The sequence below is a fragment of the Desmodus rotundus genome, chromosome 8, assembly GCF_022682495.2.
Source record: "Desmodus rotundus isolate HL8 chromosome 8, HLdesRot8A.1, whole genome shotgun sequence".
Taxonomy (NCBI): Eukaryota; Metazoa; Chordata; class Mammalia; order Chiroptera; family Phyllostomidae; genus Desmodus; species Desmodus rotundus.
The window spans coordinates 65,882,782-65,897,127 of NC_071394.1; the positions used below are offsets into that span (position 1 = coordinate 65,882,782).

General features: G+C 37.1%; 1 protein-coding gene across 1 annotated transcript in view; it reads left to right on the top strand.

Moving 5' to 3' along the window:
- Positions 1-486, top strand: part of CNBD1 (cyclic nucleotide binding domain containing 1) — a 364,424-nt gene extending 363,938 nt beyond the window's left edge. Inside the window, exon 11 of the mRNA XM_053929253.1 lies at positions 307-486. Within this exon, the coding sequence (XP_053785228.1) occupies positions 307-486 (180 nt within the window). The remainder of the gene's footprint in view (positions 1-306) is intronic.
- The last annotated feature ends 13,860 nt before the right edge of the window (positions 487-14,346 follow it).

The window sequence follows — 14,346 nt, forward strand, 5'->3', positions numbered from 1 at the left end:
TAGGGATTTGAAAAATAGAATAAGTTAAATATTTTCTTAACCTCTTGTCAGATTAAAAAACTTTATTTGCACAGCACTAAATGATAGTGCTTTCAATTACATTAGGCATGCTGAAGTTGTCTTTCAAGTTGCTACTGTTCTAGTATAATTTAAATATATGCGTAAGTAAACATCCTCATGAGATTATAATTTATTTTAAATACCATACACCAAAATGATTTATGAACAGCATTTCTGATAGAAACAATATTTATTCATGGTATGAATGTTGTTTAATTAAATGCCAATTATCTATGTCTCTTACAGAAAAAAATTAAAAAACTTGTTTATATGGGTCAACTGAAGAAGCAGGAGTCCTTTGGTGAGATCAGTGTTCTTCTTCAGGATCCTTTCCCATGCACAGTAATCACTGGAGATGAGGTTGAAATGGCAGTCATTGAAGATAAGGACCTATTTGGTAAATATAGAAATGCCTTTTTATTTTAACTGTTATACCATTTTATTTGTTGATTTTTTGACAAGAGTGAACCTATTTCACAGAAATTGGGACACTCAAGTAAGTATAGGTGTAGGTATGTATGTTATTTACAGAGACAACATATACTACTTTAGAATATATTAGAAATATTTCAACAGACTGATTGGAAGTTGCTAAAACATCTCTAATTTTCAAGTTACCACTTCTATGTTTCTGGTTCAGATCAAGTGTGTACTATCTGCCAATGTAAAGTCTAGATCAAGTGTATATGAAGATCTAGACTGTAGATAGCTTGTTTTTAAGCCTTCATCTGAAAGTTTAGAACTCTAGTAATATTAAAAGAGCAATCATGCAACTACCTGTTTTGGGCCATCAAATATTGTAAATACACAGGTGGAATATGCAATTTAGTATAAAGGATGAATGAGCAGGATTTAGTAAGTCAAAACATAATTGGTTAATAAAAGAAAGTATAATTTTACGTACAATAAAACTAAAAATGTTAAACATTGATTAAGGGATAAATAAAAGAGGAGAAACAAATAGAAATTAACATGGGTGGGATATTTGCTTTAAATAAACTCAATTAAAAAGATTTCCATGGTTGTCCATATATGACTTGACTGAATCCACTTATCTTGTCTTTTAAGTATTTATTGTGTGTCTCTTAGAGAGTATGTGCCCTCAAGCTGCTTAATTCTCATTTGGCTTAGCTTTACACTCATGTATTCATTTACAGAAGTTATAAATTTGAAATAGCTTTGATAAATTTTCTTTCCTTTGGTGGCATTCACATACAACTCTCCCCCTCAAACTAAATATCAATTAAAATAATTACTAACCACCAATTAAAATTATAATGTTCTTACTTGATACAGGCTAGGTTTTTCTTTTCTTGTATAATTATGTTAACTGATGCAAGGCAAATACACTGTGGACTCTTTTATGTAAATCATCATTTCACACATGAGAGTGCTTCTTCCTAGCATGTGTTAGTCTTTTTTGCCATCTGGCAACCTAAAATTCAGATAGATGGTGTAGTGTGAGCATTTTTGCTGTTCATATTTTAAATTTCATTCTCTGTTTTATTAATCTATGACTGATGTTATAGAGCTACTGACAAACTCTGTCTAATTAGTTAAACATCCCTAACAGAAACATTCTTAAGGACTCTATTTAGCTTGTTTTTTATTTCTACATTCTAATTATTTTATATTTTATTGCCAAAAAGTAAAAATAAAATTAAAAGCTAAATAATTTTGCTGAAAAATTTAATAATTAATTTTATTGGAGGAATCATCTTCACACATTGATTCAGACTCCAACCAGCAGTGCCTGTGGTGTTGTGGATGTGACGAACAAATTCACATGGACTGCAGAAGTCCTGTGGAGAAAAAAGACAGCACAGCCATTTTCTGAGTGAGAGAGTGCCCTGACCCTTGTCTAGACAGGCTTTTATTGCTTTTCCGGGAGCATTACATCAAGAAGGTCCTCATTCATCATGCACAGGTTTGCTTTAGGTGATTACTTTTTACAGATAACAAAGAAAAGGATGTTGCTGATTACCTCTTATAGATAACAAAGAAAACAATGTTGCAAATTCAAGGGGGAAAATTGGTTGAACTGGTTGCACTCCTTCCTTGGGAGGTTTAGCACAGACTTTAGGAAGTTACTTCAAAGATACGCATTAAACATTTGCTGCCTTAACTCAGGGTGAGGGAATTTTAACAAAAGCAAGACTCAAAGCAGCCTAGGTACAATGCTGGCCTGGTTCCCCATGGGAAAGCCGATCTGTGGGCCTGGCTCCTGTGTGCCGCCTTGCTCCTGTTGATTTTCTGAACCAAGGCTGAGCTACATTCACCACCGCCACATGGACCAGTTCCCTATAACACATGAACAAAGATCATATTTATATTTGCAATTTCATATTACTTTATTCTGTTTCCATTTATTTCATTTCTTTTATCATCTGAACTATGAATTCATCTCTGAAAATTAATATAGGGCAAGACTCAAAGGAAAATAAAATGTGCTTTAAAAATATGAAATTGAAGAGAAATTAAAATGTTCAACTAGACCAAGAAACATGAATAAACCCATAATATGTGAACTTGCTATCAAGATGATATTGTTGTTTTTAGCTGCTATATTACATTGGTGTTAAGAATCATTGTTTACATTTAAAGTGGTCCATTAAAAATAAACAAAAATTAAATAAAACCAATATTTTCCAACAGAATCTTCAGTCATATGTTTATTATATTATCCATCCTTCCTAATCTATCAAAGATTGTTAAATATAGTAATATTTTTAGAATTGTAACATGTATTACTGAAAAAAGTAAACGTCATATCTTTTTTCAAGCATACAGGTCACAACTCTATTTGTTCCTTTGTAAATCATATAAAAAAAGAATATTGTTTAAATGATCCAGTTTATCAAAAATCATTAGTAATACTTAAAAGAGAGCCATACCTTTGCTATACCTATACTTGGAGATAGTTAGAACAGAATCCAAGACACATAAAGGACCACATAAAAGTTAGTATTTTCTTTGGAGATACATGCATAACCATCTCTATACAATCATAGAGGAGACATGCAGTAGTTTTGCAATATTTAAAACAACTTGAAGAGTGATTTCTTTGTTCACTTAGCTTGCTAACTTTTAGAAAATAACTGGCTTTGTAATCTTTGTGCAAATTTCTCAGATGTTACCTGAAGCATCTAAATAAAAAGTGATAAAACAGCCCTGGCTGGTGTAGCTCAGTGGTATGAGTGCAGGCTGTAACTAAAGGGTCGCTGGTTCAATTCCCAGTCAGGGCACATGCCTGGGTTGCAGGCCAGGCCCCAAGTAGCGGGCACATGAGAGGCAACCACACATTGATACTTCTCTTTCTTTCTCCTTCCCTTCTCTCTCTCTAAAAATAAATAAATAAAATCTTTTAAAAAATGAGAAAACAGAGTTATTATTAAGCTTAGCAAATATAAATATACCTTTTTTCAATAAATGGTACTATGGATACAGTTTATCTATTTATTATTTTTATGAAGGTAATATATTTTTGTCCACATGCAGAACTGACACCTCAAATTGTTAGATTAAAATTATGCATGTCAACTATTTTAATTTTATTGCTATCTGAAATTCTCGTCACTTTAAAGCAAGGGTATTACTTTATAATGAGAAAGAATAACTTTTCATATAAAAATGAATTACCTGTATTATTAAAGATATCTCATTCAAGCACACATGATAGAAAAAATAAGGGATAGCTCTTGATTTTTTAAAATTTAAATATTTTATTGTTTATGCCATTACAGTTGTCCCAATTATCCTCCCTTTATCCCCTTCCACCCAGCCCATCCTACTCCCATAATCCATCCCTACACCATGTCCATGTCCATGGGACCTTCGTATATGGTCTTTGACTAATCCCTCCACCTTTTTTCAACCAGTTCCCCACTTCCCCCTTCCCTCTCACAGCGGTCAGTCTGTTCCATGTTTTTATGCCTCTGGTTCTGTTTAGCTTCTTAGTTTATTTTGTTCATTAGATTCAATTTATAAAGGAAATCATATGGTATTTGTCTTTCACCATCAGGCTTATTTCACTTAGCATAATGGTCTCCAGTTCCATCCATTCTCTGGCAAAAGCTAAGAATTCCTTCTTTTTTACTGCTGTATAGTATTCCATTGTGTAAGATGTACCACAGCTTTCTTACCTACTCATCTACTGATGGACATTTTGGCTTCTTCCAAATTTGGCTATTTTAAGGAGTGCTTCTATGAACATAGAGGTGCATATATTCTTTTTCATTGGTGTTTTAGGATTCTTAGGGCATATTCCCAGCAGTGGAATCTCTAGGCCAAAAGGCAGATCCATTTTTAATTTTTTGAAGAAATCCCATACTGTTTTCCACAGTGGCTGCACAAGTCTGCATTCACACCAACAGTGCACTAGGGTTTCCTTTTCTCCACATCTTCACCAGTACTTCTTCTTTGTTGATTTATTAATGATGGCCATTTTGGCAGGTGTGAGGTGATACCTTATTGTGGTTTTAATCTGCACCTTTCTGATGACTAGTGATTTTAAGCATTTTTTATATGTCTGTGGGCCATCTATATGTCCTCCTTGAAGAAGTGTCTATTAATGCCCTTTGCTCATTTTTTATTGTATTATTCATCTTTCTGGTGTTGAGTCATATAAATTTTTTAATGTATTTTGGAGATTAAACCCTTCTCTCAGTTATGTTGGCAAATATGTTCTCCCATTCAGTGGACTGTTTTTTTCATTTTGATAATCATCTCTGCAGCTGTGCAGGAATTTTTTAATTTAACAAGTCCCATTTGTTTATTTTTTTTTTCCTTTGTTTCCCTTGTCCTAGGAGATGTATTGGCAAAAATATTTCTATGCAAGATATCTGAAATTTTACTGCCAATGTTTTCCTTTAGGAATTTTATGGTATTGTGACTTATATTTAAGTATTTTATTAATTTTGAGTTTATTTTGGTATATGGCATAAGGTGGTGGTCCAGTTTCATTTTTTTTGTATGTACCAGTCCAGTTCTCCGAGCACCATATTTTGAAGAGGCCATCTTTACTCCACTGCATGCCATTGTCTCATTTGTCAAGTATTAATTTACTACAAATGTGGGTTTATTTGTTGGCTTTCTATTTTGTTCCACTTATCTTTGTCTATTCTTATGTCAGTACCAGACTGTTTTGATTACAGTGGTCTTATAGTATAATTTTATATCTGGTGTTTTGATCCCTCCAACTTTGTTCTTCTTTTTCAGGACTTCTGAGGATATTAAAGGGTTTTTTTTTTTGGTTCCATATAAGTTTTTGGAATATTTGTTCTAGATCTGTGAAATATGTTATTGGTATTTTAATAAGAATTACATTCAAACTATAGATTGCTTTGGGTAATATGGACATTTTAATGATGTTAACTCTTCCAATCCATGAACCTGATACATGATTTCCTTTATTTGTATTTTCCTCAATTTTCTTCAGTGTCCAATAGTTTTCAGAGTACAAATATTTTACCAATTTGGTTAAATTTATTCCTAGTTTATTTGTTGTTGTTGTTGTTGTTGCAAAGTAAATGGGATTGCATCCTTAGTTTCCCTTTCTGATAGTTCATTATTGGTACATAATAAATAGAAGAGAAAAGGAAACAAAATATAACCAGAGACATTGAAGTTAAGAACAATCTAACAATGGGCAGGGGGGAGTGGGGAGGGGACAGTGAGGAGAGGGGTTTACAGGAACTACTATAAAGGACACATGGACAAAATCAAGGAAGAGGGTGGAGGTGGGGGAGGGAGGGGGGTTCAGCTGGGGTGGGGAGGAGGGATGGGGAGAAAAAGGCACACAACTGTAATTGAATAACAATACAAAATTAAAATTAAAAAAAAAGAAATGCTATTGATTTCTGAACATTGACTTTGTATCCTGCTACTTTGACAAAATCATTTATTAGGTAAAGTAGTTTATTAGGGGAGCCAGTGGGGTTTTCTATGCACAATATCATGTCATCTGTGAATAATGACTGTTTTATTTCCTCCTTTCCAATTTGGATGACTCTCATTTATTCTTCTTGTCTGATCACTGTAGGTCGGATTTTCATTACAATGTTGAATAAGAGTGGTGTAAAGAGACATCCCTGTCTTTTCCTTGTCTTAAGGGAAACAATTTTAGTTTTTGTCCATTGGGTATGATGTTAGTAATAAGTTTTTTGTATATGGTCTTTATTATGATGAGATATGCTCCATTTATTTCCACTTAGCTAAGTATTTTTACCATAAATGTGTGCTGAAGTTTCTCAAATGTTTTTTCAACATCTATTGATATGATCGTGTGATTTTGTCTTTCATTTTGTTTATGTGATATATCACATTTATTGATTTTTGAATATTGTGCCAACCTTGCATCCCTGGGATAAATCCCACTTGATTATGGTGTATGATCTTTTTAATGTATTGCTGGATCCTGTGTGCTAATATTTTGTTCAGGATTTCAACATCTATGTACATTGAGGATATTGGTTTGTAATTTTCTTTCTTTGTTGGGTCTTTACGTGGTTTTGGAATAAGGATAATGTTAGCCTTGTAAAAAGAGTTTGGAAGTCTTCCTTATTCTTGAATATTTTAGAATAATTTGAGAAGGATAGGTGTTATTTTTCTCTTTTAATGATTGGTAAAATTTGCCTATAAAGCCACCTGGTCCATGAAATTTGTTTGCTGGGAGGGTTTTTTTTTTTTTTTTCTTTTAATTACTGCTTCAGTTTTACTAATTCTTATTGGTGTATTCAAGTTTTCTTTGGCTTTTTCATTCAGTTTTGGAAGATTGTATGTTTCTAGAAATTAATTCACTCACCCACGTCTATTTTCTTTGCAGATAGTTCATAATATTTTCTTACATCTTTTGTATTTTTGTGGTATCAATCATTACTTCTCCTCTTTCACTTCGGATTTAATTTACATGGGTCGTCTTTCTTTTTCTTGATGAGTCAAGAGCCATTAACTTTGTTTATCTTTTTAAAGAAGTGGATTTATTGATCTTTTGAATATTTTTTGTCTCTATATCATTTTTTAAAATTTTCTATTGTTCAAGTACCGTTGTCTCCATTTTCCTCCAACCCTCAATCTTAACCCCCTTTGGTTTTGTCCATGCGTCCTTTTTATGTTACTTAGTCTTTTTACCTTGCTGCATTTAAGATTCTGTCTTTGCATATCAATAGATGCAGAAAAAGCATTTGATAAGATACAGCACCCATTTCTGATAAAAACACTCAGCAAAGTGGGAATAGTGGGAGCATTCCTCAACATAATAAAGGCCATATATGAGAGACCTACAGCCAACATCATACTCAATGGACAAAAACCTAGAGCTTTCCCACTAAGATCAGGAACAAGACAAGGATGCCCTCTCTCACCACTACTATTCAACATAGTATTGGAAGTCCTAGCCACAGCCATCAGACAAGAAAAAGAAATAAAAGGCATACAAATTGGAAAGGAGGAAATGAAACTGTCACTGTTTGCAGATGACATGATAGTGTACATGGAAAATCCTACAGACTCCACCCAAAAATTACTCGACCTACTAAATGAATTTGGCACAACAGCTGGATACAAAGTCAATACTCAGAAATCAAAGGCATTCCTGTACACCATCAACGAAACTGCAGAAACAGAAGTCAGGAAAAATATCCCATTTGCTATAGCAACAAGAAAAATCAAGTACCTAGGAATAAACCTAACCAAGGAGGTAAAAGACCTGTACTCAGAAAACTACGCAACACTCAAGAAAGAAATTAAGGAAGACACAAACAAATGGAAGCATGTACCATGCTCATGGATTGGAAGAATTAAGATCATCAAAATGGCCATACTCCCCAACCCAAAGCAATTTATAGATTCAATGCAATCTCTATTAGAGTACCCATGACATATATCACAGATATAGAACGAACATTTCAGTAATTAATATGGAACCATAAATGACCCCGAATAGCTGCAGCAATTTTGAGAAAGAAGAACAAAGCAGGAGGGATCACAATACCTGATATGAAACTGTATTCCAAGGCCACGGTAATCAAAACAGCCTGGTACTGGCATCAAAACAGGCACATAGACCAATGGAACAGAACAGAGAGCCCAGAAATAAAACCAAGTCTCTATGGTCAATTAATATTTGACAAAGGAGGTAGAAGCATAAAATGGAGCAAAAACAGACTCTTCAACAGATGGTGTTGGGAGATCTGGACAGCTACGTGCAAAAAAATGAAACTTGATCAACAACTTACGCCATACACGAAAATAAACTCAAGATGGATAAAAGACTTAAATATAAGTCATAACACCATAAAAGTCCTCAAGGGAAACATTGGCAGGAACATCTCAGACATTCCACGCAGCAACATCCTCACAGACATGTCCCCTAAAGCAAGGGACATAAAGGAAAGAATAAACAAATGGGACCTCATCAAAACAAAAAGCTTTTGCATAGCTAAAGAAAACAGCACCAAATTACAAAGAGAACCAACAGTATGGGAAAACATATTTGCTAATGATACCTCAGACAAGGGCCTGATCTCCAAAATATATAAAGAACTCACAGGACTCCACTCCAGGAAGACAAACAACCCAATTGAAAAATGGGCAAAGGACTTGAACAGACACTTCTCCAAGGAAGACATACAGAGGACCCAGAGACATATGAAAAGATGCTCAGCATCACTAGCCATCGGAGAGATGCAAATTAAAACCACAATGAGGTACCATCTCACACCAGTCAGAGTGGCCAACATAAAGAAATCCACAAACAAATGTTGGAGAGGATGTGGAGAAAAGGGAACCCTAGTGCAATGTTGGTGGGAATGCAGACTGGTGAGGCCACTGTGGAAAACAATATGGAATTTCCTCAGAACACTAAAAATGGAACTGCCCTTTGACCCAGCAATTCTGGTGCTGGGATTATACCCTAAGAACCCTGAAACACCAATCCAGAAGAACCTGTGCACCCCAATGTTCATAGCAGCACAATTTACAATAGCCAAGTACTGGAAGCAACCTAAGTGCCCATCAGCAAACGAGTGGATCCAAAAACTATGGTATATTTACACAATGGAATTCTATGCAGCAGAGAGAAAGAAGGAGCTTATAGCCTTTGCAACAGCATGGATGAAACTGGAGAGCATGATGCTAAGTAAATAAACCAGGCGGTGAGGGACAAATACCATATGATCTCACCTTTAACTGGAACATAATCAATAGAAGAAAGAGGTAAACAAAATATAACCAGAGACATTGAAGTTAAGAACAATCTAACAATAGCCCGGGGGCGGGGGACAGTGGGAAGAGGGGATTACAGGAACTACTATAAATGACACATGGACAAAACCAAGGGGGAGGGTGGAGGTAGGGGAGGGAGGTGGGTTTAGCTGGGGTGAGGTGGAGGGATGGGGAGAAAAGGCATACAACTGTAATTGAATAACAATAAAAATTTTAAAAAAAGATTCTGTCTTGGGAATTTTGCCATTTTAATTATGATGTGTTTTGAAGTGGGTCTCTTTGGGTTCCTCTTGATTGCGATTCTCTGTTTCCTGGATTTGTGTGACTTTTTCTCTCATCAGATTAGGGAAGTTTTCCATCATTACTTCTTTAAACAGGTTTTGTATCTCTTGCTCTTCTTCTCTCTCTTGCATCCCTATTAAATGGATATTATTACATTTCTTGTTGTCCTGCATTTCCCTTAACCCCTCTGCATTCTTTCTGAGTCTCTTTTCCTTTTTTTTGCTCTTCCTTGGTGTATTTTTCTGCCTTGTGCTCTTGCTCACTGGTCTGATCCTCTATCGAGCCTGCTTTTGATTCCTTCTACTGTGTTCTTCAGTTCAGAAATTGTATTCTTCATTTCTTCTTTGCCTTTTTAAATAGTTTCTATTTCCTTTTTCATGTTGATATAGTTTGCAGTGAGTTCATTGTAGTTTCCCTGTAGTTTTTGATAACTCTCTATGAGCTCATAGAGCTTCCTGATAACCAATGCTTTGACCTCATTATCTAATAGTTGACTTGCCTCTATTTCATTTAGCATTCTTTCTGAGGTTTCCTCATTTCTTTTCATATGGGGCTTGGTTTTTTGTTTTTTTTTTTTTGTCTTCCCATTGTTTGTGAGACTGTTCTTGTTAGCCTCTGCTTCTTAAATTGATCTGTTCTGACTCCCTGGGTTTATGGTATGAACTTCTGTGGTAGAATGCCAGTGGGATTCAGTGGTGCAGTCTCCTTGATCTCCTAAGCTTGCTAGTCTTGGGCTGTCATTTCTATTGACTCTCTGGATATCTTTGGGTTTTGATTGTTGTTTTGTCATTCTTTGGTGGGTGCTTCCATACAGATGGTTAACTGAAGGTCACTCCATCCACCATATCTTGTATTCTGTTTTGCAGGTGTGGACAGGTTGCATTGAAGTTGATTCTTCTGTGTGTCCAAGGTTTTGAGGCTTCTCTCTCACTCTTGCTCAGTTGTTTGTTCTAGGTAATTTCTCCACCATTTAGTTGTACTTCCAGATCCATCCTGGGTTGAGGTTAGTGTGGCTTCCATTCCCTCCTTCACCTTCTTCTGTTGTTACCTGTTGGTAATTGATTTGTTGTTGAGTTTCCTCTTCTAGCAGGTATATGGGTATCCACAGCTCCCACCTACTCTTTTTTGTGGTCAGTTGGAAGGGAAGGCAACATGGTTTAAGACAGCAGGAGTGTATTCTATGGTATTTAAAGTACCAACCCGTAGAGAAGAGATAGGAGGTCCTAGGATATGTATAGTGTTAACCATGATATTTCACCCAACTAGTCACCTTCTAGTAAGGGTAGAAAAAAGACTCTTGTTAGGGGTGGGGAAGGACTGTGGTTTGTGTCTAGAAAGCAGTGAGCTTGTGGGAGGTCAGATTATGATGTAAAGTTAGAGTAAAGGATAGAAATTAGATGTAGTATGCAAGAGAATAGAGTTATCCACCTCAGTAATAAAGTCCAGTAAACAGTGAAGTGAGCTAATATTCGGGATGGGTGCTATGTAGTATTTACAATTGTGTGGTACAGCAATTATTTACAATAGTAATAAAGCAACAATCATATAACAGAATCTGTGTGATCTGAATAACAAGAATAGGAAGTACTGGACTTAGATTAGTATGGTATTGGAACACAAGTGAAGTGAAAGATGGAAAATTAAAAATACATTATGAAAGGGAGAACAAGGGAAACTAGTCAAACAATGCAATTTAACAAACCAAGTGAAAAAGACTAAACAGAAAGAAGAGAAATACAAAAATATTAATAAAATAAAAGATGTAAGAATAAAAATAACAATAATACAAATATACAATAACTTTCATGTTCTCTCGAGTAGCAAAGTGAAATTTGTGTCACTGTGTCTATTGGGATGAGCCCTCTTTGGATCTGACTCTGGTCTTCTCATAGCTTCAGGTTTTATTGTCTCACTTGTGGGAATAAAAAAAAAAAAGGAAGGAAGGAAGAAGGAATAGAAAAGGAAAGGATGGAAGGAAGGAATGAAGGAAGAACAAATGAAAAAAGAAAGAAGGAAGGAAAGGAAGAAGGAATTTAAAAAAATAATTAAAAAAAGAAAAGCCTTCTGCCAGCTTTATACCAGCTAAGCCAGTTCTGCTGTTTTTCCTGGCTGCAGCAGGCTGAGGAGGGATTGGTTTTGCTTTTCTCCCTTCCTGAGACACACTCTTCACAGTTACCCAGACTCCAGCCCAGTCCTCAGTTCGCTGCTGGACCCCCAGTACCATTCTGCACCCAGCCTACACCTTCATTCTACCAGTTGTGCTGTCCTCAAGGTGCATCAGTTAGGGGCAACTCACACACCACCTTCTCACTCTTTGCTCTCTTAAATGCTAGGGACTCTCAGCACCCTTTCAGCTAGTTCAACACCCCCACTGAGTTAAGTCTTTCTGGGGATTGCTGACTCCCTGAGCACAGCTCTCTTCTGTGGGGGTGTCTCTGCCATCCTCTTAGAGAGCCAGTCAGCCCTGCAGGGCCCTGGGTGCAGGGGCCAGGTGGGAGGTGCCTCTGGGCAGCAAGGTCAGGTGGGCTCCATCCAGGGGCTGTGGGCTGGGCCTGAGCATGGCCTCACTGCTGGGGCGGGATGGGCAGCTGCCAGGCCATTTAGTCAAGAGCTCCACGCCCCTGAAGCTGGGGGTGTGAGTGTGGACAGACAGCTGTGGGGCTGCGGGATTAGGTGCACTCCATCCCTGGGGCTGCGGATGTGAGCTTGCAGCACGTGGGGGTAGGGGTACAGGAGGCGGGGATGGCTGCTGCAGGAGAATTCCCCAAATAGCCGTTGAGTGCCTCTTTTTTCTCTTTTTCTTTTTGAAAAATTCCTCTTTTTCAAGCCTGCCACTCCAAACAAGTACCTGGCTTCTCACACAACCCAACTCTCCAACCAGCTGGGGACTGGGGACTGACCAGGTCAGGGTCCGTCACTGCCCAACTCTTCCCAGCCAGCATCCACAGTCTCAGTGGGTGCACACCACCCCTGTGTGTTTGCCACTTCATCCTTATTCCTCCCCTGCGACTTCAAGCATCAAGGTCCCTCCTGGTGCTGCTCAAACCTTATTTGGCAGGGGAGGGAGCCGTTGACCTGGCTCTCTCCCAAGAATCCTGAGGCAGACCCAGTGGGCACTGGGCCTGGGGCTGCAGCTGCCGTGGTCTCCCTGCTGGTCCCAGAGACCTTATTGTCCTGAAGCACTCTCCTTACCATCTGATTTGTCAATGTCCTCTACAATTTTTGGTCACCAGTCTTCATATATGCTGGGATACTGTTGGCTGTTTGCTCTGTTCCTCAGAAGATCTGCTAAGTGTTTTACCTGTGTGCAGGGGGATGTGGACTCTGTTCCCACCTATATCACTGCTATCTTCTGCCTGTTTTTGGTTTTTTGGACCAGGTTTTGATTGAAAAATTATGTTTCATGAACCTGTTTCTCAGTATATTATCTTACACTATCCCCAATGCAACCCTTAATTAGGACTCCACCATGGGTCTCCTTTACATATGTGCCTACACATGTTCTATGTAGCTAAGTCTGCATGGGATAACACTCCCATATTTTTTTGCACTGCAAACTTTCAGCCACATACATAGCTTGTTTGTCAGCAGTCAACTAGCTTGTCCTTTTACCCCTAGATTTTTCAAGCTGCATACATAGCTTGTTTGTTAGTGTCAACTAAGCTATCTTCTTATACTTAGATTTTTCAGAAGATAGTGTTGATTTTGCCTTCTGGAAATGCACTTAAAGCTCTCCAGCATATCCTGCTGAAGGTTCTCACTTTCAGCTGGGGTGATGCAGAGATATTTCCCATCACATGCCCTTGGGTAGTGGATGGTGATGCTTAAAACAGAGTTTTTCAGAGAAACATTCTTTATGATTCTCTAATAATCTCCATTCCTAACTATTTTATGCCCTCAATATGATTGAGGGATTTTGGAGAGTTCCAGTTCTTCTCATCTATTAAATAAAAAATAGTACGTTGTGAAATGTACTGCCTTAGGTTCTGAGCTGACTCTGCCATTTTAAAATCTTGGAACATTCATTAAATGTCAGACATTAGACTACATACTTCAAATGTTTTATCTCATGAAACATACACAACCCATGAGATATGTCTTTAATATGTGCATGTTTTCATATTGTAAATAATACTGCAATGAACATAGGAATGGAGATATCTTTTCAAGATAGTGTCTTTAATTCATTTGTATAATATCCAGAAGTGGAATTACTGGATCATATGATAGTTCTACTTTTACTTTTTTGAGGACAGTGCAATCTATGATATTTCCACCTTTTCTAGGTTCACAGAAAGAACATCAACTTTGCCTTTAATTGTGGATAATTGATAATAATTGATTCCTTAAGTCCCAAATCATTGATTTGATTCCGTTTCATCCACTCTACTGTTGTTTCAATTGGTGTATCCTTTGTTTGTGACTAATCTTTTTTATGCTGTTGTGGTCCTCACTAAGTTCCTCGAGCATTCTTATAACCAGTATCTTGAACTCTGAATCTGATAGGTTGCTTATCTCCACTTATTTATTTCTTTTAAGGATTTTTTATCTCTTCTTTTATTTGGGCCATGGTCCTTTGTCTCCTCATTTTGGCAGCCTCCTTGTGTTTGATCCTATGTGTTAGTAGAGCTGATTTGGCAGCCTCCCTATATTTATTTCCATGTATTAAGTATATAAATTCCACGACTCCCTGCCTTGGTAGTGTGGCCTATTATAGTAGGTGCCCTGTAGGATCCAGTGGCACAGCCTCCCCTATCACCCAAGCTGGGCACTTGAGGTGTG